This window comes from Argentina anserina, chromosome 3 (genome assembly GCF_933775445.1).
Source record: "Argentina anserina chromosome 3, drPotAnse1.1, whole genome shotgun sequence".
Classification (NCBI taxonomy): Eukaryota; Viridiplantae; Streptophyta; class Magnoliopsida; order Rosales; family Rosaceae; genus Argentina; species Argentina anserina.
Genome location: NC_065874.1, coordinates 23,929,974 through 23,943,212, shown reverse-complemented (window position 1 = coordinate 23,943,212; position 13,239 = coordinate 23,929,974). Strand labels below are relative to the sequence as shown.

At 39.6% G+C, this 13,239-nt stretch overlaps 2 protein-coding genes across 2 annotated transcripts; both read right to left on the bottom strand.

Moving 5' to 3' along the window:
• Nucleotides 1-524: 524 nt before the first annotated feature.
• Nucleotides 525-7,501, bottom strand: LOC126787291 (uncharacterized). Its single transcript, XM_050513201.1, has 3 exons — nt 7,465-7,501; nt 6,550-7,180; nt 525-532 (listed from the first exon to the last, which is right to left on the bottom strand). Exons 1-3 carry the CDS (start codon nt 7,471-7,473, stop codon nt 525-527), a joined length of 648 nt encoding a protein of 215 aa, XP_050369158.1. The 5' UTR covers nt 7,474-7,501.
• Nucleotides 7,502-10,836: 3,335 nt separating this feature from the next.
• Nucleotides 10,837-12,534, bottom strand: LOC126789381 (arogenate dehydratase 3-like). Its single transcript, XM_050515527.1, has one exon. The coding sequence runs from the start codon at nt 12,400-12,402 to the stop codon at nt 11,119-11,121; it is 1,284 nt and encodes a 427-aa protein (XP_050371484.1). The 5' UTR covers nt 12,403-12,534; the 3' UTR covers nt 10,837-11,118.
• Between the last annotated feature and the right edge of the window lie 705 nt (nt 12,535-13,239).

The window sequence follows — 13,239 nt, the reverse complement described above, 5'->3', positions numbered from 1 at the left end:
TTGATATCAAGTGAAAGTACTTGTAAAGGTAAATATGAATTGAACACAACAAGCAAATTAAATCACACACAATAATTGTTGACTATAATGGAAACCATAAAGGTAAAAACCACTGTGAGACGTTTTACATAATCAAACTTAATCCACTAAACTGAATTGATCAAGAGTACAAAATACAAGTATCACAAATTCGACAATTTACTCCTTCAAGTTTCAATTTCAACTGATCACTCCTTATATTTTCCAAATTCGAGCAATCTGGTATTTTAGTCATCTATGTTATTTCTTACCTAAGGTAAGGAACACAACTTTTTGTCCTCTTTTGGAGGATTAGGATTTAACCTTTTGTACTTAGAGTATCTGATCTTTTTGTGCCAAGGGCATTAATTATAATTAATGCAGAAATAGCGTTTGCATTTCACACATCTCACTCTAGAAAACACACGAAAAACCTCACTTCTTGCATGAAGATAGAGCACCTTGGATAAGGACAATAAACTCTGTCAATTGTAGAAATCGGTGCTTCAATTACCTGTTAGCACATACCGTTATATTTCAGTGTTAAGAATTTCAAACAGCTGTTGACAATAAGGTTAGACTCACAATTTGCAACCTCATGCACGGGACATTTAGGAAGGTTTCCCTCATGCAACTTTGCCTTTACATGTATTAACATACTAGAGAAGCAATACCGATGTTGGCAACCATCAATTGTAAACATCTGACTATCATCAATATCTTGTGTGCAGGGCCGGCCCTGAGGGGGGCAGCCAGTGCTACCCACTGGGCCTAGGCCCAAATTTTTTTTTTTTCTGTTTGTTTGTTTTTTTTTTCAATATAAGGGCCAATTTTTTCTGTTTGTTTTTTTGTGTGGGGAATGGCCCATTTTTTTTTCTTTGCACTGAGCCTCAAATTTTTCAGGGCCGGCCCTGCTTGTGTGCAAATCAATATCTAAGCCCATTCCCAAGCAGCGGTTCACCGAGCTTAAAGATCAGTTTGTCGTTGGATGCGCGTATAACTGCACTGATACCAGCCAAGAAAATTTCAGTTTCTCGCTCACCAAACCCTTGAAATAGAGCTTGTTCACCGCTAACGCAGAGGACAAAGACCCAACAAATGACATGACATCATGAATAGAGCAGGCGAGATCGATTTGGGACAGCCGCAGTCTGATTTGGCTATGCTCGAGGTCCTTGAATTCTTTCTCCTGCTCCTGCTCCTGCTCCTGCTCCTACTCCATTGAGTCTTGCTCCTGCTCAACTGGGACGAGGATCGGTGTGATGTTAAGAATAAAACCCTAAATTGAAAATTTAATGTGTACAAAAAGAAATATCTCATATGTGATGTTAAATAACTCAACAACACACTTTAGAGATGTGTGAAATGCAAACGCTATTTCTGCATTAATTATAATTAATGTCCCTTGGCACAAAAAGATCAGATACTCTAAGTACAAAAGGTTAAATCCTAATCCTCCAAAAGAGGACAAAAAGTTGTGTTCCTTACCTTAGGTAAGAAATAACATAGATGACTTAAATAAATCAACAACACACTTTAAATTCAAAAATACTTTCAATTCCTCCGATCCATATTCTAAGAAGAATGATGGTGAAGAATCTGAGGTGGAGGGAAAGGATTACGTGATGAAGGCTTTCCCATATGGTTGGATCGTAAATAGGATATGGAAATCTGAATATCCATAGCCAGGTAGCCAGACTTGCAACATAATATATATTTTGATTTTACCAGGTGGGGGTGGTACCTAGAGGTTTTATGTTGTAATTTTTTTTTTCTGTCATGAACACAATTTTCTAATCAATAAGTTCGACTTAATACTCTAAGGAGTAACATATAACACATTTTTCACCAAATACTTTTCTTAACAAACTAGCCTTCATACACGCGTGATGCGTCCGTAAAAGATAGCGCTCACGCGTGTGTTTACTTAGTTTTAGGACTAAACATTAACCTATGCATTAGCTTCCCTCTTTCATCAAGGCTAATTGATATCTATTGGCTTCCTTCTTTCATGAATTTTAAGTTTGATAAAAAAAACTAAATATTAGAATGTGACCCCTTTTATTTAATTTTATTTGAGAGAGTTTGTGTGAGATTAAAGTTTTCATTGTTAATTTTTTTACTTCTTTTTTTCCTAATTTTTCTATTGTGTTGTTTTGTTATTTACTAACCCTTGTAAATATGGGAAATATTTATTATATCCTCTAACATATGCATTCTTAGATTTCAATTTATTAGTTAACATGTTGACACTAAACGAGGCTTCCCGTTATAGTAGTGGAGCTAACCCATGTTATTTTCAGAAAAAAAAAAATTTGCATGGTTGTTTCAACCTAGAGCTGAAAGAAAAATGATTCGGATTAATTTTTACATGTTGCTTTAGATTTCCAAAATGACTCGCGGAATGAGGATTTATAGTTTAAGCTCTACACACCATGATTATATGTCTGAGCAAAAGAATTCATGTCAAGAAAAAAGTAATTAACCCCGAAGTGAATAAGTTTGGAATAGATATGGTATAGCGCACTGGATTGCCAAATTGCAAAATGGTAATAAGAAAATAATTCATTGTCAAGAAAATAAGAAAAAGAAATAGAATATACCTTTCAATTTTGAGTTTTGCAGATAAATCAAGATTTCATGAGTTGACTAGGAAACTCAATACCTTCAGGTAAACCGCACTGTTAAAGTAGCAACAAGGCTGCTTTCAAAAATGGTCTCATTCAAGGATTCAATCAGCTTGAAGAAAGATTATCCAACATCTCACATCGGGACCTAATAATTAATTAACTAGCAAGCTTCTCATACATGAAGCACATTAATCTCTCAAGTTGTATCTATGCCATGTTTCGTGGTCATTAATTGTGTTTCTTATTTTGTTCGTTTCCTTTGCAACTGAATGACCGTACAAGAGAAATTTTCTAGTCGACAGAGAATTCGAAGGGGCAACAAAATTAGAACCAACACTGAATGAAAGAGTACGTATTATAAGGGGCGATGAAAATCAGGGCGACATGAAAACGCAAAGTTCTCACAGAGAGAGAGAGAGAGAGAGAGAGTGTGTGTGTGTGTGTTATCAATATGGAAAATTAAGTACTCCTTAAAACATAATAAGAACATTAAATTTCATCTGATGATGTACTAGATTTCTTACTCAAGCTGTGAAGATATATTGGCATTTATGTACGTTGATGGAGTTCAAAGTCAATCAAGCTTGTGTCAAAGGAATTGATGGCCGGATTAATGAAGGAACTGAAGTTTCCTAGTTGGACTAGGAAAGCTTCATGTCGTGAGGTTTCTTGCCATATAGGTTGATCTTTTCTTCTTTATTTTTTTATATCATTTATATGGGTAGATCTAGATATATTAGGAAGGCTTTTTTCAAAAATATTTTTATCTTTGTTAAGAGATAAAGGGAGATTAGTTTTGGTTAGTATTTGTTTTAGAAAAGGAATTTTGATTTCGTTGAAAAGAGATATAGGTGAGTTGTTATTTTCCTTATATATTTGAGATTTGATTTCAAATAAGACAAATTCCTTTTCTAGATAAAAGGGATCAACCTTCCTCGTTGTTATATGAGTGATTGTAATCCTTAACTAGACGGAATGAGAGAGAAGTCTATTATTTAATAAGTGCACGGTGCTAGGGGGTAGAACCGATTAGAAATAAAAAAAAACAGAAAATTGTTTTTTTTTTGTGAAATAGCTTTAGAGGGTTTTGAGCGATTAGATCTTTAGATCATAGACATAGAGAGAAAAGAAAAAATAGTTTTCGGAAGTGTATGAGATCTAGCTTAGTCTGAGTGATGGGCGAGATTAATCATGTAACCTCCGTGGCATTCAAGACCTTCGTGGCTTCAACGACCTCTGTGGTGTTAGCGTCATTCATGGCGACAAAGACCTTCGTGCTTTTGTATTACACTTGACTATATTCTTTAAGTGTGAAGTGATTTTATTTTTGAGAATATATTACATTTGATCATTCGTTATATTCAATAGTAGAATAAAAGTTCTTCGATAAATTTTGCTTCTTATCTCTTAATTGTTGTATCTAGTATTTTCAAGCCACTCATTGTAGATATCTAGACTCATTCAGGTATATGTCGTAGAAGAAGCCAGAGCTACTCCGTAGCCTTGTATTATTCTCATTCAATCGGGATCGGAAAATGCCGGGGGTAGGACGGTAGGCCAATTGAAAAGACTTGGAAAGGAAATGCCGACGAATACGACGTCAGGCAGAGGTAGGAAGCCATCATTGTGAAGTGATCGAAGTAGCTATCAATCTCTATTAATTAATCAACCAAATTAAGATGCCAAAGCACAATGCTTAATGCTTCACCTACCACAACCCATTCATTCTCCAATCTCCATCATGCTTCTCCTTTCCCCCACCAAACCCTCTCACTAAACATCTCGGCAGCCCCCTCCATTTTATTAATCATCTTATTATCACTATGTAAGAGCATCCGCACCCATAAATTGCATTTGCTCAAGCAAATGGTAGGGCCAGAAGCAAATTTTGCTTCAAGCAAATCGATTTCATATTTTGCTCAAGCAAATCGATTTTTTCACACACCCATTTACAATTTGCTTGAGCAATTCAATTTTGTCTTGTTGTGAAATAATTAATTTTTTTATCGGATATATTTACAACCAATAATAATGTGCCACGTGTCATTATCGACTCGATATTATTCAAAATTTCCGATAAGATTTTCGACTAATAGATAATTGACACGTGTCACTACCACGTGTCATTGTCGCTAAAATAATTGGAGCAGATTTCTGATAAGATTTTCGACTAGTAGAGAATTGACACGTGTCACTGTCAGCAAAATAATTGGACCAAATTTCTGATAAGATTTTCGACCAATTTGCTATAAAAACGTCTAATATCACTCATTATAACTCATCCTTCAATCTAAACACTTAGCAACATTTCCTTGTTCATCACTCTGATGAATCCTTTCAGCTTTCACAATTTTTTCAGGCGGAGACAACGTCAACAAGAAGAGGATGACGATATGGAGCAATCATTCGTGAATCAGGTGGTCATGGCGGAAGCACAACACGATGATGAATCAACACGACCAAGCGGTTCACGTCGCGGTAAAAAACCGAATAAGCCACGTCAAAGGCTATCTAGGGGACACAATCTCATGGAAGATTACTTCATCGAACGTCCAATTTTCGACGCTCAAGACTTTCGTCGGAGGTACAGGATGAGCAGAGACCGATTCAACATTATCATGACGGACCTCTGCAACCACGACATGTCTTGGCATCAAAGAGAAGACGCCACTGGTTTGCTAGGGCTATTTCCCCAACAAAAGATGACCGGGGCTCTACGAATGCTAGCGTACGGGTCAGCCGCAGATCAGTGTACTGAAATTACAAGGATGGGGGAATCGACTACCCTGAAATGTATGAAGGAGTTTTGCAGCCAAGTTGTTCATCTCTATGGTCCAAGATACCTCCGCAGTCCAACACCGGCAGACCTCACGCGACTATTAGCTAAAGCAGAACGCCGAGGTTTTCCAGGTATGATTGGAAGCATCGACTGCATGCATTGGGAGTGGAAGAACTGCCCAACCGCCTATCAAGGGGCATACTCGGGCCGAAAGGGTCGCCCAACGGTTATCCTAGAGGCAGTGGCCTCGTATGATACGTGGATATGGCACAGTTTTTTTGGCTGTCCTGGAGCTAAAAATGACATTAATGTGCTCCACCTATCGAATGTGTTCTCAGAGATCCTTGCCGGAAGAGGCCCAACTGTCGTCTACGAAGTCCACGGACAGAGGTACACCACAGCTTATTATCTGGCTGACGGAATATATCCAAGGTACTCTACATTTGTCAAAACAATTTCCAATCCCCAGACGCCGCAAGATAAGCTCTTCGCAAAGAAACAAGAGGCATACCGGAAAGATGTGGAGAGGGCATTTGGCATCTTGCAATCTCGATGGGCAATTATACGTCATAGTTGTACATTGCACCACAAATCGGTAATGACTACCATCATGTTAGCTTGCATTATATTACATAACATGATTGTTGAGGAAGAGTATGTGGATGATGAGGATGATGATGAGGAAGAAGAAGAAGACTTGCAAAACCCATCGAGGGCTTTCCGGGTTTATGATGGGCCGGTGAATGCACAAGGGAATCGAGTTCTTTTTGAGCCAATCAGTAGAGATGGAGCTAATATACAACGGTTTCACGACCGTGTTGCCGATCTCGAATCCGCTTACATCCATCGAGAGCTCCAGAAAGACTTGGTGAAACACATTTGGAGAGTGGAAACCGGTGAAATACTTTAAATATGTTTTATTGTGTGTTTTCATGATGTTTGTGTTTAATTATTAAGCTTGTGTTTAATTTCAGTATGTGTTTTAATTTAATGTGTATTTCAATTTCAACTTAATAAATAAATTGCATTTTATTTCTCGAAAAATTTAAATTACATAAAATGACGAGCCAAGCCCAGATTTATTCTTACTACAATACTATAACTACTATGGAAAAAGCACGCGATTTGGGTGATAACAATCCGAATATGTTTCATCGGTAGGTTGATCTTGACTAGCTTCTCCTTCATTAAGGATTGCTAGTTTCCTCTTGGTAAAATACCTTTTCGAGATTGGGGTCATAGCCTCCAAATCCATTGTCATGATCCTTGTGTCATTCTCTTGTTTCTTCAATCGTAACTCTTCTTCCGCCCTTGCTTCTTTTCGCTTTTGAATGTCTATGTACTCCGCATAATAATTAAGCTCACTTTCATTATGGGCTAGCCTCTTGGTATGCCATGATGCTTGGTCACTTGCAATGGTATGCAAAACCTCCACCCGTTGCTCAATAGGAGTCTTACCATGTTTCTTTTGGCGCCTAGCTTCCTTTGCCGCCTTGGTTCCCATTGGTCTAGGTGGACTCGATGGAGTTGCCGTGTTGCTTTGAGGTGTCTCATTCAATTGGTCGTCATCCAAATTGATGGTTGGAGATGATTCAGTTGCGGAAGGAGTACCGTGGTAACTACTTGCATATGGAGATGGAGTAGTAGGTAGCACCGCAACGAAAGATGGATGATCTTTAACCACTTCCCAACATTCAAAGTGTGTAAACTTTTTCTTCTTGGCATTATAGTAACATGATTGAGCTTGTCGTTCCTGATGTAAAAAACTTATATTAGGTATTTATTTAATTACATAATTTAAATAAATTAGATAAAACAAATAATGTAACCAATTAGATATATTAAAACAAATAATGTAAACAATGCTACATATTTAAACAAATTAAATAAAATAAATAATGTAAATAAAATTAGATATATTAAAATAATTAAATATGTAAACAATGCTATATATTTAAACAAATTAGATATAAATTACATAATTTAATTCATATAATCAAATAAAAATTATAATATATGATAACACAATGTACTTACTTCGTCCATTAGCGAAGTGCCGCTAGCTATACGTTGTCGTGATGTCGCCAAACATTCGCCCCATTTTTGCAAGAGTAGCTTGAACTTGTTGTAGTGAGAAGCGAGCGCGATTCGGGTCCTTGGCTCCTTCGGAGGTTTCTCACCCGGTGCTAGCACCCAATTTAGCATATAATCGCCATGAATTGTCTCCCACAATTTGTCCCTCTTTTGTTTGTTACCGTCATATTCATCAATGCTATGACGGACAAAAGAAATGCACATTTGTAAATCTTCGGAAGGAAGCCAATGGGTGCCCATTGTTTTAGAAAAAAATGCTAAACGAAAAGAGAGAGGAGATGGAGGAAGATGTGAAATTTGTTGTGCACAAATTGGTGTGAGTTCATAACAAATTGAAGTAGTATTTATAGGCAATTTTTTGGGAGAATTTTGAAATTTTGGGGATTTTTTTACAATTTTTTGGGTTTATTTCCGTTATGATCAAATAGTAGCCGTTGCCAATTAATTCTGACCGTTGGATCGAAATTTCTGATTCAAAATGGAAGGCCCAGATCAATTGGACCGTTGGCCAATCTGCTTGACACGTGGCAGCCATTCATTGGCTCGCTTTTTTTTTTGCGCGTGCAACGCACGCGCCTAACATAAAAAAAATTCGCCCGTGCCTGACGTCACCCACGGGCGGTGGGCTCCGCCAGGCGATCGAGCAAACGCCGGAGCAAACGCCGGAGCAAAATTTGCTCGAGCGATCGGACGAGCACCGCGGCTGGGTTGACTGGGCGAGCATCTCGCCTCCTCCTGCTCGCCGGTGCGAGCCTCCCCTTCTCCTGCTCGAGCTCCTCCGGCTGGTCCCTCCTCCTGCTCGAGCACGCCGGCAAAATTGCTCGCCGCTGCGGATGCTCTAATATCCAATTTTATTCCAAATCATCTCTTTTGACATTACTGGTCGTACTAGTTTTCATTGAATAATAACATAAATTTTGGTCCTAATCCTATCATCAATGAGGAAGCTTTCCTCTTTAAGATATGATTTGTGTATCTGAACCATTGTTTTGGGTTTACATGGAGGCATATCGTTCACAACAAGTGACATTTTCGACATTTCTTTTGTAGCCAATCAAGTATTTTCTTAGGTGAAACGTCTAACTCAACAAATTTGTTCATAAATGATTCGTCAGATATTTCATTATTGACTCCGATGAACAGACTTTATTACTGTGTACATGATGTTTTCGAGTTTGTGGTGCTCAAACTCATCTTGGTTGGTTTAAACAAGCAAGAATCTCAAAGTTTCTAGCAATGTGTATGTTGGACTTGGCTTGATGTCGGGCACTAGCTTCAAATCAAAGCTTAGGTTTACGCCTTGTACTCGGTTTTGGTTGGTGAGAGCACAACGTACGTGAAATCAATCAAAGATATTTGAACAAACCCAACTCAAGCACGAGCGTCGCCAAACATTCCGATCGGTTTTCACAAATCTACTCGCAATGTTTAACGCCACCACCACTTCATTCTATAATAATTATGAAAGTACTTTTGTTCACCACACCATCATACGAAGAGCTTTCACTTTAGTAGGAGGGCAGCGAGATATTTCATATAAAAACATAACAAATATTATATGTACTCTTTAATATTTCTAATTAGTTACTCATATTTAAATAATATTTTGTTCACCACGTGCATGTTTACCACACCATAAAATAATATGATTGACTAGGTACATCACATGTCAGTATCACATAGTGTTCTAGGTACACAAAATTATTGCTCATAAAAACTTACGACAATTTAACCATAGAAAATGATTATAATAGCTGATATCACATATATTCTAATTAACTGGTAGCTAGATACATTATATCTAATATGTTCATTGACTAAATAATATGACTACATGATACACGTTCAGTATTGGTCAATTCGTACCGAGTGAATTCAAATACTTTATTATTATCATACTTTTGAAAAGCACATTGAAATTAGCCCAGTCCAATTAGTCTAGTAACATAAATATCTTCTATATAAATGAAAACTGGCGAAAAAACTCATAACTAATAGGTCGTTGTAGTATATTAATTGTTGATCAAAATAAAAGAATACATTATCTCATCTTTCCCAATGAACCATACAAAATATGAATTACCACACATATTTTTTCATTTTTCTCCTCGTTTTATTGTTGTGATTGTACCCCATGGCAGAGCCAGAAAATCAAACTTACTGGTGCACAAATTATTATGATATTAAAATATATAAAAAAATTGTATATGTAATCTTAATTAATTACAAAGCTTTGTAAATTTTTTCATTAAAGACGACATCTCTCTTAATTGTATAACTCCAGCAAAAATATTGTCATTTTTATGTAAAACTATGCTTTGGTGTGTTGTTTGAAAGGAAAGACTAGAAAAAAAGTAAAATAAAAAGATTGTTATTAGAAATTAGCTTACCACTGCACCAGGAAGGCTACTCCAAATTATTAGAAATCATAAGAGCTTTGATTGTTACCGGTGCTCGAGACCCAATAGGGTCTAACGTGGCTCCGCCCCTGGTTGTACCATCACAAGCTGAGATAAAATGGCATAGCGGACTAACATAATGACATAAATCCTATTTCTCCTCCATGTCTCGATACTTTTAATGATTTTGATCGTTTTAGCACAACATAGAGATAACAAACTACGCGTAAACAGATACGAAGTAACCAAATTAGTATAATAAATCAAGTAGGCACAACATCAAGACAAGAAAACGATACTTGTATGCCAACTTGGACTAAGAGATATATCAACCAACTAGGTTGATCTTATAACGCGAGACAATGAAGTGGTAGAACATAAGCAACACTCATCTTACCTAACTTTCCCAATTGACAATTGGGTATGTTTCTTGTTTGCCAGAATGAAATGATCGGAATCCTTTCAAAAATGCCAAGGCAGATTCCAAAGATCAAAATTAATGGTATCCGTTGTCCATGTGACCATAACATGCTCAACAAAACATAGAAACTTCATTTTCAAGAGTTACACACCCAACAAAATAAAATCTGCATAGATCGTTTTCGACTTTTTGATTCTTTAATTAATTCTAAACCAAAAAAGCTCGTTCGAGTGTAGTTTGCGACACACACTTATTAAACATGCAATAATGCTGCTTAATAGCACCATACATAAGTTGCACGGAAGCTGAAAGCATTTCCCTAAACCTTGTTTTGCAATGTAGACAAAAATACACTAGTCACTCATTTAGTGATCAATAACAGAACATATGGTCACTTATAAGTGCCAACCTGGCTTGTACCCAAAGGGTTTAGCAAATTGAAAGAAACCCAATAATGTTTTGGCAAATAAAAGAGAAAAAACTAAGAAGAAAAGAGAACCCAAACCAAGGAGGATTTGGTCAAATTGATCTCAATATCATATACGCATTATTTACATTTAGAGCAACACCCACAATTTTCTTCCCACTAAAAAATGTACTTGGAAATAAATAATATTTACCCAACAACAAATTCTCCTTTGGGTTTTGGTGGTGGATTTCTCAGAGTCCATTAAAATAAAAGTAAAAAGAAAGAACGAAAGAAATTAATTTTCCCCATTGGTCCTCGAGTATGGTAATAATATTGCGGAGAGGGGTCTGATAAATAAAGAAATAGCATTAGTCACCCCGCGAAGGGCACCAAGGAGTCATATCCATAGGGTAACTCCCGAGCACCCTCAAGAAGGACGTGAACTCCTGCACCTCCGCCAACGCGTTCTGCGCCCTCACCTCCGCCATGGATGCATCGAAGTCGACGTAGAACAAGTACTCGAAATGCTTCGCCGTCCCTTCGTTCGAGTCACTTACGAGCCTGATCGGACGGTTGCGGTGCGGCCGCGACTCGATCTTGGTGAGGCTGATGTTGCGGAAGGCGAAGGCCGATAGGACCTTGAAGAGGACGGAGGTGCCTTTGTCGTGCGCGAAGACGATGCTGGTCTTGAAGGGCCGGTCGGTCCGGGGAATTATCGGCTCCCGGGCCAGCATCACGAACCGGGTCACGTTGCTCGAGTCGTCCTGGATCCCGTCGGCCAGGATGTTCAGCCCGTAGAGATCAGCGGCGCGCGCCGAGGCGATGGCGGCCGTGTCGCGGAGGTTGTTGGCGGCGATGAACTCGGCCGCGCCGGCTGTGTCGTCGACGGCCTCGCGCGCTACGTTGAGGCCGAGCTTGGTGAGAGTGAGCTCGCACTGGGCCAGGGCCTGGGGGTGGGAGATGACTCGGGTCAAGTAGTCTTTCCGGACCCCCGGGAGTGCTAGTAGGCAGTGGTGCACTGGCAGCTGGACCTCGCCGACTATGTGAAGGCGGTGGCGGAGGAGGAGGTCGTAATTGCGGTGGATTGATCCGCCGAGGGAGTTTTCGATCGGCAAAACGGCCCGGTCGGCGATCCAGAGCTCCACGGCCTGGAAGGCCACTTCGAACTGGTCGCAGGGGATGGCCTCGCAGTTCGGGTAGGCTTTTCCGGCGGCGGCTTCGGAGTAGGCGCCGGGGACTCCCTGGTACGCGACGCGGAGCTGAGCGCCGTGCATGGGGGCCGGGGAGAGGTCGGTGATGGTGAGGGCCTTGGCCGGAGGGGAGGCCGGCTTGTCGACGTCGGTGGGGGAGAGCTTGTCGATGGGGACGAGGTCGAGGTCAACGGAGGAGGACTTGTGGCCGTTGACGGCGGCGACGTGGTCGTTGCTGCTACCGGGTTTCTCGGCGGGCTGCTCCTTGGAAGAGGAGACGACGTTGCTGGCGAGAATGGCGCAGGAGCTCTGCCAGTCGGACCGGCTCGAGCCGACGGAGCTGTGGAAGTTGAGGGAGTCGGCGCGGTAGGCGCATTGCACGCCGAGCCGGGTCGACCCGACCCGAGACGGGGGTGGAATGTAGGGCTTGAGGAGATTACTAGGGGGTAGAAGAGCCTGCATGGTTGGGGGAGTTGGATGGAAATAAAAGAAAAGATTGAAATGGAGAAGAAGAATAGCTTGGTGTTCTAAGGGAACGTCAAGCTGAGAGAGGAAAGGAGGTTGAGAAGGGGTTTATATATTGGGGAGGAGGGAAATGGTGAAGAAGAGAGTAGATGAGTCTAATGGATTGTCTGTTGTGCTCTGTGTGAAGTGGAGATGGTTTGGTCAATCTCACACCTACCCTCGCTCACCTCACCATCTCCACTATAATATTTTCTTTTTCTCGCACATATTATTCTTTTTATCCCAAGGCTATGTTTGGTACTTTGGCTGGTCAAATGGGGATTTGGAAAGAGTGAGGAAAAAGAAACAAAATTGAATTAGGATGACAAGTTCATGTAGCAATGTATATGAATTCATCAAATGTGGAAATAAAATAATATGAGTTGTGTTATCTAGAATAATACAAATCATATGAGTCATATTCGTGTAAGTTAGTTACTGCCTAAGTGAACACTACTGTCTGCCGTATTTTTAGCCGGAATTCAACAAGTGGATGTTTTATGCACTTAAAACTTCGGATTCTTAAACGAAATGCATATACAATTGATTGCCAGAGATGAGCGAGAGATACTGTTGTAAGAGATATATTTTTGTTTGGAAGTTGTAAGGAAATGGAGGGAAGAAAGTCATGAGATATAAGGTTTGGTGGGTAATTTTCAGAATTATCTGTTTGGGAAAGTTCAACGGTTGGTGAGGGTTGGTAGGAGGTTTTACTGTTTACCATATATGGGTAGAGTGAGAAATGAGATGGAAAATGTGTGGCGATGAAAGAGAGGGGAAGGCAGAGAGAAATGG

Bases quoted from the DNA above. Each gene is read 5' to 3' on its own strand.
- LOC126789381 (XM_050515527.1), bottom strand. From the start codon at position 12,402: ATGCAGGCTCTTCTACCCCCTAGTAATCTCCTCAAGCCCTACATTCCA.